This window comes from Rosa chinensis, chromosome 6 (genome assembly GCF_002994745.2).
Source record: "Rosa chinensis cultivar Old Blush chromosome 6, RchiOBHm-V2, whole genome shotgun sequence".
Classification (NCBI taxonomy): domain Eukaryota; kingdom Viridiplantae; phylum Streptophyta; class Magnoliopsida; order Rosales; family Rosaceae; genus Rosa; species Rosa chinensis.
In genome coordinates, this window is record NC_037093.1 from 5,597,589 (window position 1) to 5,619,919 (window position 22,331).

General features: G+C 38.8%; 1 protein-coding gene, 1 long non-coding RNA gene and 2 pseudogenes across 2 annotated transcripts; 3 read left to right on the plus strand and 1 right to left on the minus strand.

Annotated features, from left to right (window-relative positions):
* Positions 1–278: 278 nt before the first annotated feature.
* Positions 279–3,490, plus strand: LOC112169678. Its single transcript, XR_002924828.2, has 4 exons — positions 279–502; positions 1,903–1,983; positions 2,127–2,252; positions 3,038–3,490. It is a non-coding gene; the product is annotated as an uncharacterized LOC112169678 (long non-coding RNA).
* A 2,439-nt stretch (positions 3,491–5,929) lies between these two features.
* LOC112173875 (probable carboxylesterase 18) lies at positions 5,930–7,147 on the plus strand. Its single transcript, XM_024311558.2, has one exon. The coding sequence runs from the start codon at positions 6,026–6,028 to the stop codon at positions 7,034–7,036; it is 1,011 nt and encodes a 336-aa protein (XP_024167326.1). The 5' UTR covers positions 5,930–6,025; the 3' UTR covers positions 7,037–7,147.
* Positions 7,148–14,715: 7,568 nt separating this feature from the next.
* On the plus strand, positions 14,716–17,284 carry LOC112170646 (annotated as a pseudogene).
* Positions 17,285–19,244: 1,960 nt separating this feature from the next.
* The window catches only part of LOC112170331, a 45,529-nt pseudogene continuing 42,442 nt past the window's right edge, over positions 19,245–22,331 (minus strand).

Genomic DNA, 22,331 nt, shown 5'->3' on the forward strand with positions numbered 1-22,331 from the left:
AAATGTTTTCATGACGTTTGAAAAATGTCATGACTGAAATGGGCCATGGCGTTTGGGATATGTCGTGAAAGCATTTTATATGACGTTTGTTAAGTGCCATTACTTCTGAAATGGATCATGGCGTTTAATAAAGGTCATAAAACAATTTGGCCCAAAATTTAAAAATCCCGCGCCGAAATTTTCACCTCGCGCCTTAACCCATTTCATGTATCTGATGTATAGCCCTTTTTATTTTATTATTAATTTTTTTATGCCTTTCCATTCTAAGAAAGACACTTAGCCGGATAAACCAACAAAAGAAAAATTCATCTCGAAAAGAACTCGATCTATGTTCTGGTTCACTAAAAAAGAGAAGAAACAGAACTCTGTTCTCTCTGGTCTCTACTTTGGTCTGAATCTCCTCCACACTGTGTGAAGGGCTCTCTCTATCGCTTTCTTCGTTCTCACCATCGTCCGTCTCTGTTCTCTCCATCACCTTCATTGTCTCTCTCACCGTGGTCAGGTAAGAACCCTAATTTTCAGATTGGGAATTGGATTAGCTGTATCAATTGGGTTTTCTATTGGACCGATATTCTATATGTTTCTTACTGATTGTTATAGTCTTTGAATTACTTGGATTTATTTGATTCAAAAACTCAAGAAGCACACTTTAGTATGATTGATACGGACCGATTATTAGTAAGATTGATTCTCATCTTACTCATGAGAATACTAGTACACTTTTAGCAAATACCGATGATTTTGGTTGGTCTGTGGATCTTTTTATTGTACCGAGTCGATTATTATGAATATGCTTTCTGGAGTGAAGTTCATACCTGGAGACCAGATCGAAAGAAACTATCCATCTTTTCTTTTATTTCATAATTGTTTTTGTTTTTAAATTTTGTAGTTAAGGTAGGTCTTTTGTATACCATAATAGATAGAAATGATTATACTAGTTACTGGTTCATGTCAGCTAAAGGAAGTAGTACTTTTGTATACCATTTAGTATATGCAATTTGTTTTTCCCGGTGAGGTTTCAGTAGAAATATAGCCAGTAAAGCCTAGATTTGAAAATGCAAATACATTTAGATGGTTTCTACTGTTTCTATTTCCCCTGGTATGCATACTTACCCTTCTAATTTTCTTCATTTTTTTCATTGCCTTTAGTTTAGTTTCTTGTTGACTTTATGGTGATCACAGTTTATTCAATTGACAAGTTCAAGTCTGAAGTATTAACAAAAGCTCTCCAAATGTAAAAGTGAACCAGCAAAGAGTAATAGATAATACATACCAATTGGGATGACCCCCTTCTATATATCCACATGCTAGAGCTTCCTTGCATCATTTTGCATGTACTGGAATTGCAGTTACCCAGTTCATTGTTCCATATCTTTCTTCATTCTTAATGTCCATTTTTCAATGTCAAAAATCAATATTTGTTGGCCTTTTTGTAAGTTTATTGACACATATACATGTGGCTGTGGTGGCCAGTAGTGCATACCATTGCCCTCCACAAAAGGATAGATGACTATCAATTGAGATATATCATGTATTTCTTGAGTGAGTAGTGCGCTTTCTGTTTACTCTTCTGATCATTTCCTAGGATTAAGACACTTGAAGTTATTTCTATCTGGTCTATTAGATAGCTTCAGATATTCATGTAAAACATATGATAATAAAGATTACTTCCAATGCTCAAGTATCCCCACACTGATATTTCTAGTTGGGGGTTGTTCCAATCGATGCTTCCAATTTCATTTGGATTTAGAGTTGGTGATTTATTTTTTTTTGGACATGAAAATACTTGCATTAAGGCCCAGAGTTAGTGATTGGTGAATGTAATTTTCTTTACCATTCAAGTTTCATATCTGAAATATTGATTTTGACACATTGTCTTGAATATTGTTTGACATATAGCAGCATAAGAAAACTATAGACAGGTACGAGAAGGCATCTTCCGATAACTCAGGTGCAACCACTATCACAGAAATCAATGCTCAAGTAAGCCAAATCTCTTTTTAAATGTATTTGTTACATTTTATGCTTAACCAGTTGCTGTATGCCTATATGTGCTTGTTCTATGTTATGCCTTCAACTTAGGCTTGTTATTATAGTCCCTTCTAATTATGTTTTTGAAATCACAGAATATAGAAAACGCAAACTCTCTGGATTCTCTCCCCTCTTGCTCTATTTCCTATTTGATTCCTTCATTGGTTGATAAAGTACTGCAGATCTGCATTATCCTCTGTCGGCGAAAGTCTTAAAAAGCTGTAAGTTTTCATTACTTTGTATTGGACGATGTATTTATTATCTATGTATTGTCTGTCCAGATTGAGTCTGCGTTATGCATATTAGTTTGATACTTTCCAGATTCTCCTAATTCCGTAACCATATTGGTCTGAATTACTTTCTTTGGCTGTGAAGATTGAGTTCTATGTTAGCAATAGAATTCAGTGTTTGATGAGATTAATCATGAAATTTAAACTGATCATAACCCTTGCTTTGGTGTAATTATACGAACTGAAATTGTTTGTGATTGTTTTGAAAGAGCCAAAATGGCCATCGTGGTTGTGGTGGTGGTGATGGTGAAAATATGCATGCTGATCCTGTTGGTACTTCACAAGTAAGAATTTGGTGCATTCCACTTTGTTACTTGGAATCTGATTTACACATATATATACTGTTCTCATTGTTTATATAAATTAGAATGGACATGGACATGGTGAACCTGGTACTAGAAATTCTAAGGTACATTTACATTTGGACAATCAAATATTTACTGGAATTTGTGTTTTTCTTTGGTGAGGTTTTGTGTTCTGTTGCTTTGCTGAAATGTGATACATTGCTTTGGCTGTTATGAGATTGTTCTTGCTTTACTTTGGTGAGGTTTTGTGTGATGTTGCTTTGGTCTATTATGAGATTGTGTAAACTTTCATCTCATAGTATCCAGCCCCGAAACATGTTTATGAGATTGTGTAATATTTCTCCATTTTGGAACGTGTTTTGAAACTGTTGTTAACTTTGGATTGTGTATATCCCATTTTGGATTTTGTAGTCAGGACACGATAGCACCCAACTTTATATCAATGATATATGCAAGTTGCTAAACTGGGAGGGTACAAGTGAAGTAGTGGCTAGAGGACACATTTCTGATATTCACCCAGAATCAAAAGTGCATGGCTACAAACTTGGACCTGATTATTATAAAATTGCTATTGAGGAAGTTGTCATGCCTGATGTTGTATTCTATCGAAGTCAGCCCGAATTTGTGACTATGGAAGATGCACTTGGAAGTATTGTTACTTGGCCGATTAAGTATGATTAAGTATATTCTTTGTGACAATTGACTTAGTAGCCTATTCTTTGTGACAATTGACAAAGTATAGGCAACTAGCTCTTTTTTGGACGAGGCATAAGCAGCTAGCTAGCTATATATATATAGCTATCTTGTATTTTGAATTCAATAACAATGTTTGATATATTTGATGACAGATTTATGTAATATTTTTTTAATTAAATATTAAATAAATTGAATAATTTTTTTTTTCAAAATTTTATTTATTTTATGACACTTTGTCAATGTCATTGAACATATGAGCATAGCATTCACTAAACGTCATGAAAATATAGAATGCCATTCACAAAACGTCATGAAAACATTTCAATGGCAACTAAAAAATGTCATGGAAATTATTCCATGACGACTCCTAACCGCCATTAAAGCTATTTTTATGGCACTCTATAAATGTCATCTTTGACACTTTAGATGACAATTGAAAACCATCATGGAAATAGTTTTTATGGCTATTCATAAACGTCATGAAATAGTTTTGATGACATTTATGAAACGTCATGGAAATACTTTTCATGGCGTTTATCCAACGTCATGGAAAATTTTTCTATGGCGTTTTCTAAATGTCATAGAAATACTTTCTATGACGTTTTCCGATTGTCATCAATTCATGCCACATAAGACGGCACCAGTAGAGACGACGTTCTGCATGACGTTTGAAAAATGTCATGAAAACCATTTTATGACGTTTTTCAAACGTCATTAAATGTTTTTATGTAGTAGTGAAACAATATAAATGTAAGTTTCATCTGGGCACCAACCTAATATCTTAAATGCCCCCCAGGAGAGCTCTAGGGTTCTTACAATAGATTATGCAGAAGAATATATATGTAATCTTAGTTTTGAAAGACAAACATACCAGATTGCTTTCCCGCGCTGCAAAACAAAGGTTAGCATGATGCAATTCATGTCTACAATGCCTTTTCCAATTCAATTTTAAGCTCAGACAAACAAATTCAGCCAAAATCCCCATCGAATTTCTTAATTGAAACTGTTTATTTGAAGAACCTAAAACCTAGGTCTGAAGAAGACGTTTGGGGAAGAAAAAAAATGACGTTGTAAAAACAACGTCGCATTCTGTGGCTTTAGAAACATATTTGGTTTGGGCCTTCCTTTTTTTTTTTTTTTTTTTTTTTTTTTTTTTTTTTAAATTCGGGTCATGGGGAACAGACCTTTTGTCCTTTTTGCTTTGGCTTTTGTATTAAATCAATTTTTCAAAAGGAAAAGGTTGAAGTAATCTGAATGGTTTAGAGTTTTGTGGTTTGGCTCTGATACCACATGTTAAAACCTTATATTACAATCAAGTTAAGCCACAAAACATTTAAACACAACAGCCATTACGACCAATACAAAAGTAACTCAAAATATCCAAGCTTAAGCCTAAGGTAATAGAAGCAAACCTTGAGGATCCATTATGATGAACTGAGGCAGCTAACTAGGATGAAGACTGGAGCTAGTAAGAAAGAAGATCTTCTGCAGAATGCTTTATGTGAACTCTCAATGGGAAGAGTGCTTAACTCACGTACTGTAGCTACTGCAGGGACCCCCTTTATATAGTGCTTAGAGTATGTCAATCCACTAACCCATCAAAAGTGTTTGAGTCCTACTCTAACTCTATCCCATAACCACATTACCTATAACTGACCTGATATTAAGGCCATTTCAAGTTACCTTATCCTGCATTCTATCCAGATAACACAAGACTTAGTCAAGGTTCAAAATTACAAATCGATCTCTTAGTAACTTATTCTGCTTAGTCACAATTACTGTCAATGCTTGAGGTAATTAATTTGTTTGTCCAAATTACTTCTTACACTTATTAGTAATCAACAAGGTTGTTGCAGAGCACCTAACCCCATAATCATAATAGGAAAATGTTACATTCATTGTCTTGAAAAAATGAATTTTAGGAACTACATAGTAAGAAAAGATTGTAGGAAATAAATAGAATTTTTACTTTAATGTAGAGACACTGAGGGAGAGACCTTTGCCATTATCTAGAAAGATTAAATATATTGAATATAAATCAGTAAATAGATCATCCGTTTTGTGATTTGGAGACTATGATGATCAATCTCACTGGAAAAACTAGTAACAAAAATACCATTTTGGCATAATAAAAAGAAAAAGGTCCGTTTCTTGATTCAGATAAGTTGTTGTGACAAATCTGATATAAAATTTGATCACACCAACACTCTTTTACTAGGATGTTGGCCAAAATTCTGTGATGAATGCTTGCTGTTGCATGCAGAAGAATAACAATTTGTACTGCAATTTGACAAAGGAGTAACCTCGAGTTAATTACAAACTCAAGTTATGATCTCTATGAAAAGTTTGGTTGCGACACAATCAGTTGTGGAGGAAATGCGTCGTGTGCGCCAAGGGAAAGTGGCACACAGCACCTACCACTTTCCATCAATATGAATTAAAGTTGATGGATTAAATGATTTAAATCCAAGCGATGGACTATCTCTCTACCGTTTCACAATTTATTTGAATGTGACCGACGCAGTGCAAGCTCGTCTCGCGCTCACAGCTATCTTCAATTTGTCATCCATCCAAGTTTAGTGGTGGGTGGGCGGGCGGGCCTACATTTTGAATATCAATATCCTATCCCTCCATCCACAGACTTCGCTGCTTCACTCTTAAATATTACCTGGTCCATAGGCAACAGCAAGCAAAACAAGGGAGATGGCCGAAATCCAAAGCACACCAGATCTGCCATGGACCGTCCGCCTCTTCGTCTCCGCCGCTTCCTTTGCAGTCGACGCCTCTCGCCGCTCAAACTTCACCGTCAACCGTTGCCTCTTTAACTTGTTCGACTACAAACTCTCTCCCTTAACAAAACCTCACAAAAACATCAAGAGCTCCGACGTCGTCGTCGCCGCCGACCCTTCCCGCAACCTCTGGTTCCGCCTCTACACTCCCACCGCCGCTACCACCAAGCTCCCCATCATCGTCTACTTCCACGGCGGCGGGTTCGTCTTCATGTCCGCCGCTTCAAAACCCTACGACGACTTCTGTCAACGCCTCGCTCGGGAGCTCCCCGCCGTCGTCGTCTCCGTCAACTACCGCCTCGCGCCGGAGCATCGGTATCCGTGCCAGTACGACGACGGTTTCGACGTCCTCAAGTTCATCGACGACAGTCAAAGCAGCTTGTTCGAGGGCGCGAATCTCGGGCAATGCTTTCTGGCAGGGGACAGCGCCGGCGGGAACATAGCGCACCAAGTGGCGATCAGAGCGAGCGGGCACGAGTTTCGGGAGCTGCAGGTGGTCGGAATGTTGGCGATTCAGCCGTTTTTCGGTGGAGAGGAGCGGACGGAATCGGAGACGAGACTGAAGAGTGTGCCGCTGGTGAACATAGAGCGGACGGACTGGATGTGGAAGGCGTTTTTGCCGGAGGGGTCGGATCGGGACCATCCGGTGGTGAATGTGTTCGGGCCGAACGCGGTGGATATTTCGGGTGTGGATTTTCCGGCGACGATTGTGGTTGTTGGGGGATTTGATCCGTTGCAGGATTGGCAGAAGAGGTACTACGAGGGATTGAAGAAACGCGGGAAACAAGCGGAGCTGGTGGTGTTTCCAAATGCCATTCATACTTTCTATGCGTATCCCGAGTTGGATGACTCTTCTGTGTTTATTAACAAAGTCAGGGATTTCGTGCAATTGCAATCAGTTAATGTTGCTGAAACAAGACAATGACCTTTGTTGTTTTTCGATTTCCAATTCTGTACCAATTTGTTTGCCAGAACATATGCATGGTAATAAAATATGGAGAGTGAAAGTTGCACTTCCTTTTTTACAAGAGAAAAATGCACCAACAGTCCCTTAACTCTTGTGCACCGGTCAGTTTGATACCCAGACTCACAAAGCTATCAATGTGATACCTGAAGTCTTATATTACTACCAACGACATACTTTCGTCAAAAATCGGTGACGTCTCTGTTAAAAAACTGACGTGGCAAACACATGGAGAAAAATAAAGGAAGAAATGACTTATCTGCCCTTAAAATTATTTATTTATTTAGATAATTCTTTTTTTTCTCTCTCTCTCCTTTTTTTTTTTGGAATGACTATCACGGTATCACCCACTCCTATTCTATCATTTTTCGTTTCCTACCTCATTCTCGGAGTTCTTTTCATTCTTCAAGGTTCAAGGTAGAGTAAGTGAGTGGAAGTATACGAAAGGACGAGGGAATTGGTTTGATTCAGTTCGTAATCATTGTTGTTTATTGGATAATTGACAACTTTGTGGACTTCGACCCAGATTCAACAATTGAAACCAAGAAGGATGAATCAAGAAAATACTAAAGCTTAATCGTAGGAGCAGAGGAACCCAATAGAGAGACGGATATCGCAGAAGCAGAGCAACTAACCCAATAGAGAGAAGAAGTCAAGACAATCTGTTACGGCATGTCCAATTCGCAGAAAACCAAACTTGATGTCGAGCACTGCAGCAAGAAAATGCACAGGTAATCATGGAATTGGGATGGCCTTCACCCTCTTCGACAATTGTTGAATCTGCGATTAAGCTTTGGTCAATGTGATTTGTACCTTCGTTGAAGAAAATGTTAACGTGATTCTAAGGTAAGGATCCCAGGAATTGATGTTATCAACTGTTTGATTAAGTACGACTTGCCCAGATTTCCAATCAAGCAAGCTTGATATAGACTGGATAACAGAAACGAAATCGACCTGAATGTCTTTGCTGGTCTCTAAATCTGATCTGAAGTTTGCGGCTTCCTTTGGTTTCAAGTGAAATCAGAGATGGGTTTGATTGAATATAGGTGAATCGATCAGGAGCAAGAAGCTTACCAAGAATACCAAGACTTCTCAGTTCTTCCTTTCTTCTGACTTCCCAGAATACCCAGAATACCAAGCTTACCCAATTGACTCAACCAAGTGACCTGTAAACTAGGTACCAGCGAACTAAGTCCTGGCCATGGAAGCCAAGTCCTCGACATCCGAGCCCGAGTTAGCCGAAAAGGATTGGAACCCAGTAATAGCCTTGAGATCTTGGTTCTGGGAGTGGTCTCCAAAGTAGGTAGAGCCCTGGTCGTAGATTTGGGTCAGCGACGAGTCCTAGGTCTCTATTTGGCTATCGCCATAGCATACCATGGGGTTGTCGAGAAAGTGAATCGGAGTCCTCCGGCAAGTTGGGCACAGACGACGGCGTTTTGCTGAAATGAAGGGCCGATTTCGGGTCTACTTTCGGGTCTCCAAGAAGACTTCAGCCCATTTATTCCTTTTTTATCCTTTATTGATATGTCTGTCAATAAAAAATAAAAACAATAAATAAAAAAATTTGATTAGTTCTGTCATTTGGGTAAAAAGACATGTTTGTCCTTTTTTTTCCTTTCACGTGCTTGCCACGTCATTTGTTAACAGAACAGTCACAAAAATTTGACGGAGGTATGTCATTGATGGCAATATAAGACTCCAGGTATCATATTGATATCTTTGTGAGTCTGGGTATCAAACTGGCCGGTGCACAAGAGTTGAGGAACTGTTTGTGCATTTTTCTCTTTTTACAAACTACACTCCTATTTTCATTTTAATATTTTTATTTCCATGACTACCCCTGAATCTACTCCCCATCTCTTCTTCTTCTTCTTCGTGTCTGGTGTTCTACTCTTTCCATCCACCTTCAAGAAACATAAGCCATAATAGCATATATGCTGCTTGAAGAGGCAATCTTTGTTCTTTCACATTTAAAAACACCTAAGCTATGACAATTGCGTAGAAAATCCCATCTAAAAACACCGAAGTTTTGATTCTTTCAGATTTGGAGTACTACGGTTACCACCAATCCAATGCATTGCTCTGCTAAATCCCTAAAAATTTTGGGAATTGGAATCTTTCATAGACAAATTTGAGGTCTGGGTTCGCTGACTCGATTTCTAGCAGCTATGGGTTTCTTAGCCTTCAGAGTGATTTTCTCACAGTAGACCTTTGGATCCAAATCGGTCGGTCCCAAGTCTTCGGCACTCGATTTCCACCTACCTGAAGCTGGCTCATCTGCTCAGCTTCTCCATCGCGTTCGGCGCCAGTCTCAAGGTCACCTTCCTCGGTGACACAATCATGTTCAAGACTTCTGAGGCATCAGTTCGGTAATCTGCAAAGCAAGATGCTTCCATCTTATTTTACAATGGTGGGGATTTGTTGTGCAATATCAGTAGTTTTATTTGGGTATTTGCATCCATGGAACTCTTCCACAATAGCAGACAAGTACTAGCTCGGCTTTTGCTATCTTTGTTGGCCTTCAACCTCACCAATCTGTTCGTCTTCACACCCATGACTATTGAGATGATGAAGCAGAGGCATATGGTAGAGAGTAAACGGAACACTGGGGAAGAAGTGGGACGGTCCAAAAATGAGGGAGATAATATAGAAGCAAATTATGAATTTCAGTAGCTAAGGAGTGTGGTTTGTAAAAACTGCAAATTTCACTACCCAATAAATAAAAGAGACATTCACAATTTGCCAATTTGGGACTAACTAAATATTGCTGCTTCATGGAGCAAAGGATCAATCACACCGGTAGGCATAATTAACCAAATGAAAAATAAGAAGTGCATCAACATGCATGTGTTCATTCGAAGACAAGAAGAAATTTTCACAAAAAAAAAAAAGCATTAACCATGTTTCTGGTCACTAGGTCCTGCACCGTCAAGCTCGAGTCGTTTAAATCTTTTTGGATGAGGTTCTTCTTCTCCCTGACTTGCACTAGTTGCAGTACTACTAGATGCTACATCATCATCATAGAGTTCAAGGCTTCGCTTGGGATTGCTCTGCTTCAAAAATGTTTGCCATGTTTAAGTAAAATAGATTCGAGAGAGAATTGATGAGAGAATTGTGTATTATTATTGAGAATAGGAGCCCTATATATAGGGATTACAAAGTACATATTCTAATGTTACAAGGAATACTAATCTGTCTAGGATTAGGAATTCTAGAACCTTCTCTCCTATTACTACTCCTAGTTTGATAAGGCACACTAAGTTGATTTTCCTTCAACACTCCCCCTGTGCCGCTCAAACTTGGTGGTGACGCTTCATCCGTTGCCTCGTTAAAAACCTTGCCAGGTAACAAAAACCCTGTGGGATAAAAATAACCTTGGTCGAAGGACAAAAAGAGCACAACACGTCCTTCACTCTTCAAGATCGAACATGTAGACATCATAACTCCCACTGATGTCAATATCTCCCCCTGATTGCTACAATCGTGGGATTTCGGATAATTTTCTCAATCCGATGCTCTTCACATGTTTCTCGAAGGTGGATTTAGGTAACAACTTAGTGAATAAGTCCGCTACATTATCCTCTGATCGGATTTGATTCACTTCAATCTTTAGAAGTGATTGTTGTTACTGATTATAAAAGAACTTAGGCGATATATGCTTGGTGTTGTCGCCCTTGATGAAACCTAACTTCATTTGTTCAATACAAGCTGCATTATCCTCATAAATGCATGTAGGTTCATCCATGGTAGACTTCAAACCACAACTTCCTTGAATATGTCTAATTACAGACCTTAGCCATATGCATTCACGCACAGCTTCATGTAGAGCAATAATCTCTACATGATTTGAGGAAGTAGCAACAAGGGTCTGTTTTGTAGACCTCCAAGATATCGCAGTGCTTCCCATGGTAAAGACATAACCTGTTTGGGAGCGACCTTTGTGAGGGTCAGAGAGGTACCCTGCATCAGCAAAACCCATCAAAACATCATTGTCGTTTTGATGGAGGGGAGTAGGATGAGGCCGGCCACCCTTGGTGGCGGTGGCGGCAATGTCACCAACCATGGCGTTTTGGACGTTGGTTCTTGATCCAATATGGTCCAATCCCATCCTTCCATTATTCCTATTCTCTCTGTAGGGATAAAATAGACTCATATCAATCGTACCTCTTAGGTATCGAAAGATTGTCTTTACACCAATCCAATGGCATCGTGTTGGCGTAGAGCTATGTCTAGCTAACAAGTTCACTGCTAATGAGATATCCGGTCTTGTGCATTGAGCTAAGTACAATAATGCGCCTATTGCACTTAAATAGGGCACTTCGGCCTCTAATGATTCTTCGTCCTCATCCTTTGGACGGAACGGATCTTTTCCGGGTTCAAGACTATGACCAATCATGGGAGTACTCACAGTCTTTCCTTTATCTTCATTAAAGAGCCTTAGGATTTTCTGAGTGTATGCAGACTGATGGATCAAAATTCCATCACTACGGTGCTCGAGTTCTAAATCGAGACAAAACTGTGTTTTCCCAAGATCTTTCATCTCAAATTCAGATTTCAAGTATTTAGCAGTTTCCTTTAACCCATCTAGAGTTCCAATTAGGTTCATGTCATCGACATAAACTGCTACGATTGCAAATCCATAACTTGTTCTTTTAATGAACACGCATGAGCATATTTCATTATTAATATATCCCTTCCCAATCAAGTAGTCACTTAGACGGTTATACCACGTCCGTCCGGATTGTTTTAATGCATATAGTGAGCGTTTTAATCTTATTGAAAACGCGCTCCGTGGTTTAGAGCCACTTGATTTGGGTAATTGAAGTCCATCTGGAACCTACATATATATCTCTGAATCTAGATCCCCATAGAGATATGTTGTAACCACATCCATAAGCTGCATGTCAAGTTTTTCGGAAACTACCAAACTGACAAGGTGGCGGAACTTTATAACGTCCATTACGGGAGAATACGTCTCCTCGTAGTCGATTCCAGGGCATTGTGAGAAACCTTGGGCCATGAGGCGGGCTTTATATCTAACCACCTCATTTTTCTCATTACGCTTTCTAACAAAGACCCATTTATGGCCAACAGGTTTTACATCTGGGGGTGTCTGCGTTATAGGCCCAAATACCTGTCTCTTTGTTAGTGAATCCAATTCAGCCTGGATCGCATCTTTCCATTTAGGCCAATCCGCTCTTCGTTGACATTCTTCGACAGAGCGAGGTTCGATATCATCATATTCTATGATTCCTTTTGCAACATGATATGCAAATGCATCATCAATTTCCATAGAATTTCTATCCATCATCTCATGTACACTAGTGTAATTCATGGAGATCTCTCTATTCTCTGGAATTGGTTCTGACATTAGAGCGTCCCCCAATGATGTCTCTTGGACATAACCATAATCCGGAATATTCTCATGAGATGGATTATTTACATCGATGATTAATGGATTATTTTGTGCCAAACTCGCTTTCTTTCTTGGGATAGAATCCATCGAACCTATGGGCCTCCCGCGCTTCCTGGCAGGAGCCATGGGCCTAGCCACAACGCCACCAAGTGTAGGGACGTTGGCGCCAGACTCATGTACTCTTGAGGTGGCGTCATGTCCTCTAATTCTAGGGACATCAATCATTGCAGGCACGTTTGCAGCAGGTATATGTGATCTCGTCACTTTAGTGATATCAAAAAACACATCAGTCATCGATTCTGCTACGTTCTGGAGATCGAGAATTCTCCGCACTTCAATTTCGGACTGTGCGGTTCGGAGATCAAGATGAGACAGAATGGGGATAGACCACGACAATTCCTGTCGTTCCTGTTGAACATTGATGTTCTTATCTCCCCTAACGACGAGAAGACTGTCTCATCGAAGTGATAATCCGCAAATCTAGCGGTAAAGAGATCGCCTGTCAAGGGTTCTATGTAGCGGCTAATCGTTGGAGAATCATATCCAACATAAATGCTTAATCGTCGTTGAGGACCCATTTTGGTGCGCTGTGGCGGAGCAATAGGCACATAAACTGCACACCCAAATATGCGTAAGTGTGAGACATTAGGCTCATACCCAGTCACCATCTGGGATGCAGATAAGGGTTGAGTGGCAGTGGGTCTCAGACGGATAAGCACAGTTGCATGCAATATTGCATAGCCCCAAGCAGAAATAAGGAGATTGGTGCGCATTACCAATGCCTAGCAACCATTTGTAGTAAATTAATGGCGGCTTCTGCGAGACCATTTTGGGTGTGAACATGAGGAACTGTATGTTCAACTTCAATCCCAATGGACATGCAATAATCATCAAAATTTTTTGATGTAAACTCTCCAGCATTGTCTAACCTTATAGACTTAATAGGATGATCAGGGTGGTGAGCCCTTAGCTTAATAATTTGGGCTAGGAGTTTAGCAAATGCAGCGTTCCTAGTGGACAATAGCATGACATGTGACTAGCGTGTCGATGCATCAACCAACACCATAAAATATATAAATGGTCCGCATGGTGGTTGAATATGTCCACAAATATCACCTTGGATTAGTTGCAAGAATGGTATATTTTCTTTAGTGTCATTTGCATAGGATGGTCTCGATCCTAATTTTGCTAAAGAGCAGGCTTTGCAGAACAAATGATGGGCTTTAGAAACAATCAATGAGGATTTTGGTTGAGTCACGACGTCACAATTGACTTTAGAAGCAAAATTTGGAGTAGAAAGAGCATTGGTGGCGTCAATGCCACCTTGAGGCCGCAGGGGGACGACGGCGCCGGCCAAGGATGGCCGGTTTTGGGGGTGAACGGCGCCGTGATGCGCAGAGGCTCTTTCGGTGTCCAAAAACCGATTTTTACTTCTTTTCGTTCTGAAAAATGGATGTCCGTGTGAAGTCTTTAATATACGGATCATCATATCACGACCTGGGTGTCCCAAACGGTCATGCCAAAGCCTATATGTGTCAGAATCTCATAAATCATCTCTCATGACATGGTTGGATTTAATGACTCGAATAGAGGTTGCATACAACCCACTAGATCGACACATAAGTTTCTCTAATACTCGTTTATGTCCGTAGACATTAGAGGCAGGGGCGGCCTTGAGGGTGTGCAGGTAGTGCCGCCGCACAAGGCCTCCGAAAATTGGAGGCCTCCGACTTTGAGTTTCTAGTATATATAGGTATAAATGAATATAATTAATTTAGTTCCCTATCCATACATACAATCTTGTGTAGTCCAGTTGGTAACCTGGCCAAGGTGTGCGTTGGTTTTTATATCCTGTCACGGGTTCGAATCCCAGACTTCCATTTTTAATCTTCTTTTCTCTTCCTTTTTTTTTTTTTTTTTAAACCTTCCGTGTCCCTTTTTTTTTTTTCTTTTCTCTTTTTCTTTTTAATCTTCCTTTTTTCTTTCACTCCCCGTGTCCTTGATTCTCTTTTTCTTTGTCTTTTTTAACATCTCACATTCCTTTAGGATTTTGTTTTTCCTTTTGTTAGTAGATTTTTTTTTTGGTAAGTCAGCAAATCAGATTTCTTTTTTTTCCTTTTGTTACTAGGTTTTTATTAACCTTATAAGAGGGACATGTGCAAAGAAATAAAACTAAACCCAACACAAATTTGAAGCTGTGCTTTACCCTTAATACCAAGTTTTAATGGCTCCTACTAGAAAATTTCAATCTGGCCACGAGAAACGAGTGAAAAGGAGAAAAGCCAAACAATTTTTGGAATCCCAAAGAGGAGCACTAGATAGATTTATTGTTAAACAACCTCAGAATCAAGGAAGTGCAGATATAGTGAATGAAGAACAAACTGATGTTGTTGAGGAAGTAGATGATACCGATATCAATGTTGAAGAAGATGTAGATGATCTTGGCCATAGTGATAGTGATCACAACGAAATTTTTGATGATGAAGAATTTGATAGTGATGGGTATGAAGATGAGGTTGATACTAATTTAGTGAATGAAGAATCAAGTCAGCGCATCCCTGTAGACATTTTTGATCCAAGAAATTGGGAAACTCTTGATACCAAGTGGAGAGATCTTTTAGTGGAAAAAGGTCCTGTCAGGGACCTGTTAACAGGGAAAGGTCCTAAAGATCAATTAAGTAGGCGTTTCAATTCAAATTGTTATATTCGCTATTTAGCGAATGGAGAAAAGCATGATAGAGAATGGCTAGTGTACTCAAAGGAGCTTGATAAAGTGTTCTGCTTTTGTTGTAAATTATTCAAAACTAGGCCTCAACATACTCAATTGGCAAACGAAGGATCTAAAGATTGGGCACATTTGAGTACTAAGCTGAAAGATCATGAGGCAAGTGTTGAGCATGTCAATCATATGAGCATTTGGATTGATTTATGAATTAGACTGAAAAACAATAAAACTATTGATAAGGTTGTTCAAGAACGGATCAAGAAAGAGAAAGAACATTGGAGAAATTTATTGCGAAGATTGATTTCAATTGTGAAATATCTTGCAAAGCAGAATTTGGCATTTCGTCGAACAAAAGAGAAGATTTATGAAGAGAGTAATGGAAATTTTATGGGCCAAGTTGAAATGATTGCAGAGTGGGATTTATTGATGAAGGAACATCTTCGATCAGCGAAGGGAACAAAATGAGATACATTATCATTATCTTAGTCATAAGATCCAAAATGAGTTGATAAGTTTGATAGCTTCTGAAATCAAAAGTGTCATCATTAAGAAAATTAAGGAAGCTAAATATTTTTCTGTGATACTTGATTGTACTCCGGATGTTAGCCATCAAGAACAAATGACCTTGATAATAAGATGTGTGAATGTCTCTGCGATTTCGGTTAAAATAGAAGAGTACTTTTTGGAATTTATGAACGTGCATGATACAACTGGACAAGGACTTTTTGAAAAGTTGCAAGATGTGTTAAAAAGTCTTGATCTTGATATCGACAATGTAAGAGGGCAAGGATATGACAATGGATCAAATATGAGAGGAAAACACCAAGGTGTACAAAAGAAACTCTTAGAGATAAATCCTAGAGCATTTTACATGCCATGTGGTTGTCATTCTCTTAACTTAACACTTTGTGATGTGGCAAACTCCTGTGGTAAGGCAAAAGATTTTTTTGGAGTGATACAACGTGTTTATACTTTGTTTGCTCATTCTACAAAGCGATGGAAGATTCTAAAAGATAATGTTACCGCCAAAGGTTTGACTCTTAAATCATTGTCAGCTACTCGTTGGGAAAGTCGTATTGAGAGTGTCAAAGCAATAAGATTTCAAGCTCTAGAAATAAGAGAAGCTTTACTTCAATTGGCAGAAAGTGACAATGACTCCAAAATAACAAGTGAAGCTAATTCTCTGGCAACAAATGAACTTGGGAATTTCGAGTTTTTACTAGGCATGGTCATTTGGTATGACATTTTGGCCGAAGTTAACATAGTTAGCAAGAAACTACAGTCTGCAAACATGCTTATTGATGTCGCTATGGATTTAGTACAAAAGTTGATTAGCTTTTTTGAAGAATACAGAGAAACAGGCTTTTCACAAGCAATGACTAGAGCTAAAGAAATTGCAGCTAGAATGGAAGTTGATCCCGTCTTTCCTGAAAAAAGACAAATACGTAGAAAAAGACACTTTGATGAGATTGCTAATGAGTCGTCCCGATCAGCTCCTCCTGAATCTGCTGAAGAATCCTTTCGAGTACACTATTTTTTTTTCATAATTGATCAAGCTATTGGTTCTTTGAAGAGAAGGTTTGAACAATATCAAGAATATGAGGATATTTTTGGGTTCCTATTTACATCAGATAAGTTATGTTCTTTGGATGATGATGACTTGAAGAAGCGTTGCTTACATCTTGAAAGCAAATTGAAAAATGACGAGTCTGATATAGATGGGAATGACTTATTTGCAGAATTGAAACTCTTGAAAAACCATTTACCAAAAGAGCAAAATACAGCCATTGCAATATTAAATATTTTGAAAAAGATGAATTGTTTTCCAAATGCATGCATTGCATACAGAATATTACTAACTATTCCTGTTACTATTGCATCTGCAGAGAGAAGTTTTTCAAAACTAAAACTATTAAAATCTTATTTGAGATCAACCATGTTGCAGAAGAGATTAAATGGATTAGCTCTGATCTCAATTGAAAGTGCATTTTTAGATATCCTTGATTATGAAAGTCTTATTGATGACTTTGCTGCAAAAAATGCAAGAAGATCAATGTTCAGAATTTAATATTGCATTGGCTGTGCCTCTCTATCTTTTTCTTTTGGTACAAATGTTTACTAAGAGTTTTAGTTCTTCAAATAAAAGGCAGGACGTATGGTAGCTTATTGGGTGGTGCAGCAAACAAGTGCTTACGGAGGAGAGGGATACATATGAAGTTTGTTATCATCATGAATGAATTAGGAGTTATAGTCTCGTCTAACATTATTTGAAACTTTCTTAGTTATTTTGATTAGTTGTTTGAGAATAATTTTTATATTATTGAATGATCTTGTCATAACATTTTTTTATTTTACCCATTTTTTTTTTTTTAAATCATTATGCAATGAACATAAGGCCTCTATCAAATTTTCGCACTAGGTCTCTGAATTCTCAGGACCGGCCCTGATTAGAGGTGATGCAAAAGAACTCTTGTCCATTCTCACAATGTGTTTCCACATGAAAATCATTGGCTCTTATATCTTTGAAGCTCAAAAGGGTTCTTTCAGCCCTAGGAGCGTAGAGAGCTTCAGTGACATTAATGATTGTGCCATGTGGCAACAAGAATTGAGCTGGTCCTCGACCATGAATCAATTTAGATGACCCTGCCATCGTAGTCACTGAAGATTGAGTAGGCATCATCTCAAGAAGTAACTGCCTATTTCGAAGTATGGTGTGCGTAGTAGCACTATCCACGAGGCATTCTAGCTCTTCGGGAAACATACTTGAATGAATAAAGTTCGAATCAAAATCGACACTTTATTGCAATGAAAGCCAATGACTACGTCAAAGTTTCTAAATTTAATCCAAAAAGGATAATCAAGCATAGACAAGTAGTAGTGACTCAATCTGTTTGGTAATTCCAATTTGGTTGTGACCAGGTAAGGTAAGGCGAGATTTTGGTGGAGCGTTGCTCACTTTTAAACCTTTCTCTCAGTTCAAACCTTTCTTAGACATCACAATTACTCTTGAGTACGCCTAGTGAGAAAGAGTTATAACCACTGTCTTTGTTGATAGTTTCCAAATTTTTTGGATTTGGATTGAAACCAATGACGTTTATATGGTCAAATTTTTATGCTTACGAATGCTCTTAGTTCGTAAAAATTGATGCTCAAGGACGCTCTTAGTCCGAAGATCACGAACGCTCTTAGTTCGTATATAGCGTGAATCCCCACGATTCCGCTTTTAGCAAATCGAACCCACGTTACAGAAAGGTGGGATGTAGAAGAAAGGATTTTGTAAGTCCCCGGAAAAATTAAAATAAATTTAAATTTCAAAAATGGGAACAATTTACTAGTGAAAACTTACTCATGAATTTCAGAATTTGAAATTCTCAATACACGCGCGTGTTGATGCAGACGTGTAGGATTGCAGGTGTGCTATCGATCCTGGGTCGGGATTGCATATGCTGCTTCAATCCTAAGGTAGGATTGAAGTGGATGTTCGATCCTAACCTGGGATTGTAACTTGTTTACAATCCTGGTCGTGGCTAATGGCTCGGCGGTGCTAGGCTTGTGCACAAATGGGATGGGGCCGAGAGTGTGGCCGGTAGGTTGCGTTGCTGGCGGACGGGGCTACAATCCGGAGTTAGGATTACAGTAGCAGTTCAATCCTAAGTTAGGATTGCAACCAGTTTGCAATCCTAATCGTGGCAGATGGCTGGAAGCGGGCTGCAGGGGCAGTAGACTTGCGGCAAAGTTACAAGAACGCTGCAGGGGCAGCGCGGAGCAGGCGCATGGGCGCGGGGCTACAGGTCAGCCGGCTGGGCGCGGGAGAGAGCTGGCAGGCAGGCGAGCAGGCCAGGAGGTATGCTGACCGAGAGAGCTGCAGGAGCAGGAGGGCTAGCAAGGGGCTAGGGGCTGCGGTGGTGAAAAAGGACTTCCGGGTTATTGGTTTTTTGCTATTGTGGTTAGAGTCGTGCTGATAACGTGTTTAAGTAAAATAGATTCGAGAGAGAATTGATGAGAGAATTGTATATTATTATTGAGAATAGGAGCCCTATATAAAGGGATTCCAAAGTACATATTTTAATATTACAAGGAATACTAATCCGTCTAGGATTAGGAATTCTAGAACCTTCTCTCCTATTACTACTCCTAGTTTGATAAGACACACTAAGTTGATTTTCCTTCAACATGCCAAAGCTCCTCCACATCTTCCTCATATATCATACGGACCCCACACTTCTTCACTTGCTGACATTCCCCAGGGTTGAATTTAAATGAGAATTCAAGATGCTGATAGATATCCTGCCACTCAAGTCGATGTATAAAGTAATCACGGTGCCCACAGAAGAACCAAATGTGATCCAACACTGGTTGACCCCACTGTCGCCCGAAACTTGTACCACATCTACCATAGACTTTTCCGTTGGACTTCAATGAGCACTTAATTGACCACTGAAACAAAGGTGGGAGTGGATTGAGGAGTCTAAAAACGACACAGAAGGTGAATCCCATCCACTTATTAGTAAACCAACCTGGATGCAGCTCTATAGTTATCAATGACCCGAGACTTTGGTGATTGTACCACTTTGGAATTTCATCTCCAGGAGCAACAAAGTTAAAATTAGGGACATGAAAACGTACGGAAGAAGTCCAATGTTGAAACTTCAGGTAGCGTGTTAGCAATGAAAGGGCTGTACTCTTATAGCTTTCATTCTCCACCATTTTGAAACAGTTAACACCCAAAAATTTTCCTATTTGATTAGACAATGTGTCTAATGAAATGCAGTCGCTGCTATTTACCCATGAACCAGTTGGAAGCTCTGGCAATGTCTGAAGCTTGCGGCACCGATCCAAGTGAAGAAATTCAAGTCTAGAGAGTTGTCTGATGCTCTCAGGTAGTCTAACAAATTCATTTTTGCTCAAATCTAAATTTGTTAACAAGGACTGACCTTTCTCAACCTCTCATCTCCTGGTTTTGTCAAGAACCTTAATGTATCTCTTTGGAATCCCATATTGTTCAATCAAGTGTTTTGCCTGATTCTCAATCACTCCACCTTGAACCAGAACCTCCTGCCCCTTCTTACCTAAAGGAAAAACATTAGTGTATGCATCAGTAACGCTCGGAAGGAATCCTCATAATGTGACAATAAATATTATCCCCAGACAATCAAATTGACTAGAGAGCAATTGGAGTATGGGAGAAAGGTTGTTAAATGTGTATACTATGTCTACAAAAATGTTCACCTGGTCAGTTATTGACCAAGAAAATAATGCTCAACCACCCTTGGATGTAAATCCAATGACAGAGAGAATTATTATTAAGTTTAAGTGTTTTGTTTTCCACCCTTAGATTTACATCTAAGGGTTATTGAGTATAAATTCTTTGGTCAGCAACTGACCAGGTGAACACTACTCACTATGTCTATATGCAAACCAGAATCCAATATTAACAAAATAAGTTTTTTTTTTTTTAAAAAAAAGATACAAACAATCACTTCCATGTCTCATTGAAAAAAATAAATATAAAGGCAGAATCTGCACTAAAATTTTCACAAATGTTAACCTGTCGAATGAAATACTACAGTCCAAATAATGAGTCAAGGGAGGAAAGATAGTCTCCAATAAAAACTAATTCACCGTGCATATTTGTGCCACACACCTGGTAGTTCTTCCACCGTTGTACTGCAAGCGAACTTCTTTTGCAGCTCTGATGCCAAAGCTTCAGGATCCACTAAAAATGTTTCCAGTCCTGATAACTTGGTCATTTTCTTATTACCTTGCCGCCTTTCTGTCATTATCTGGACTGTTTTCAAACCACCTTTACGAACAACTGAGTCATTTCCCCTTGTCACAATGTGATGGGCTTGCATCCGGTTCACAAATGCTGCTCCTAAGTCTCTTTTATGGATTTCTGTAGGGTACGTTGAACCTTTCTTTATGGCTCCCTTGAACAGTGCATCACACAATATCACATCCAAAATCACAATGGATTTATCTGTCGGCTTAACCAGGTTTTCCTTTTCAACATATTTAAACACAATGTCAGTGGCATCTGAAGCACTGTAAAGCTCGCCTGTGTCAGCACCTACAGAAGCAAATACTGGATTTACATGTACACTTGGTTTATAGATCACAGCCACTTTCAGGATTTTGACCGACCGACTTTCACTGACAGAAGGAACACCAGTTTGAACAGCTTCTTCAACTTGTCGTTTCTCTGGCTTGAAAGATGAGTAATCTGGATGGCTGCGGTTAACAGAAAGTAATACAGACTCCTTATATTTATCTTCCTTCACTCTAATCTGCAGAGATGTTTGGGTGCCGACATTAACAACACCAATAACAAAGACAATATTGATTTAAATAACAGGAAGCTTAATTCACCCAGTCTCTGTCACTCTCTACTCTGGCTATAAACCAAGTTATCACCCCCTTTCAGAATGTATCAGAGTTAAGCTGAGATATGAAAGAGACTCGAAAGTCTTCACAAGTTAACTAATACCAAATACACTAAACTCAAGAAAGTTTAAACAGTGGTCTCCTATTGTATAGATCATTATTAGTGAGACTCAGAAGTCTTTACAAGTTACCACTACCAAATACACTAAACTGAAGAAAGCTTAAACAGTAATTGCATGGATCATTATTAAACTAAACTGAAGAAAGTTTGGCCATGTCTGAAAGTAAACAAACCACGTATACACTATGACTATCGAAATACAATGAAGAATCGCCAAAAAGAAAAAAATACTGCTGAATAATTAGGTAAAGGTTATTGACTATACAACAAGAGATTCTATTGTTTTTTTTACTCATATGTATTAATCTTCCGAAAGCTCATAGAAATCTGGCATAAGATACTTTTACAAGCCTGTTTTTTCAAGCCCCAATGCAAAGAGATTACAAACATATACAAAGGGAAAGAATTCGAGTGAAGATAAAACCAACAATGCCAAACATGATGCTCAAAAATCAATTGCACAAATTTGGGCATACATCTCAATTACTATAATCCAATTTTTCATGAGCCCTTAATACAATAGAGATTTATACTATAACTTGATCAGTAATTGGTATAAATATAAAAGAACAATGAAATTTTCAAATATCGTCAAGAACACAGAGCAACA

What these genes read in the sequence shown, in the direction of transcription:
- LOC112173875 (XM_024311558.2), top strand. Translation starts at nt 6,026, where the DNA reads ATGGCCGAAATCCAAAGCACACCAGATCTGCCATGGACCGTCCGCCTC.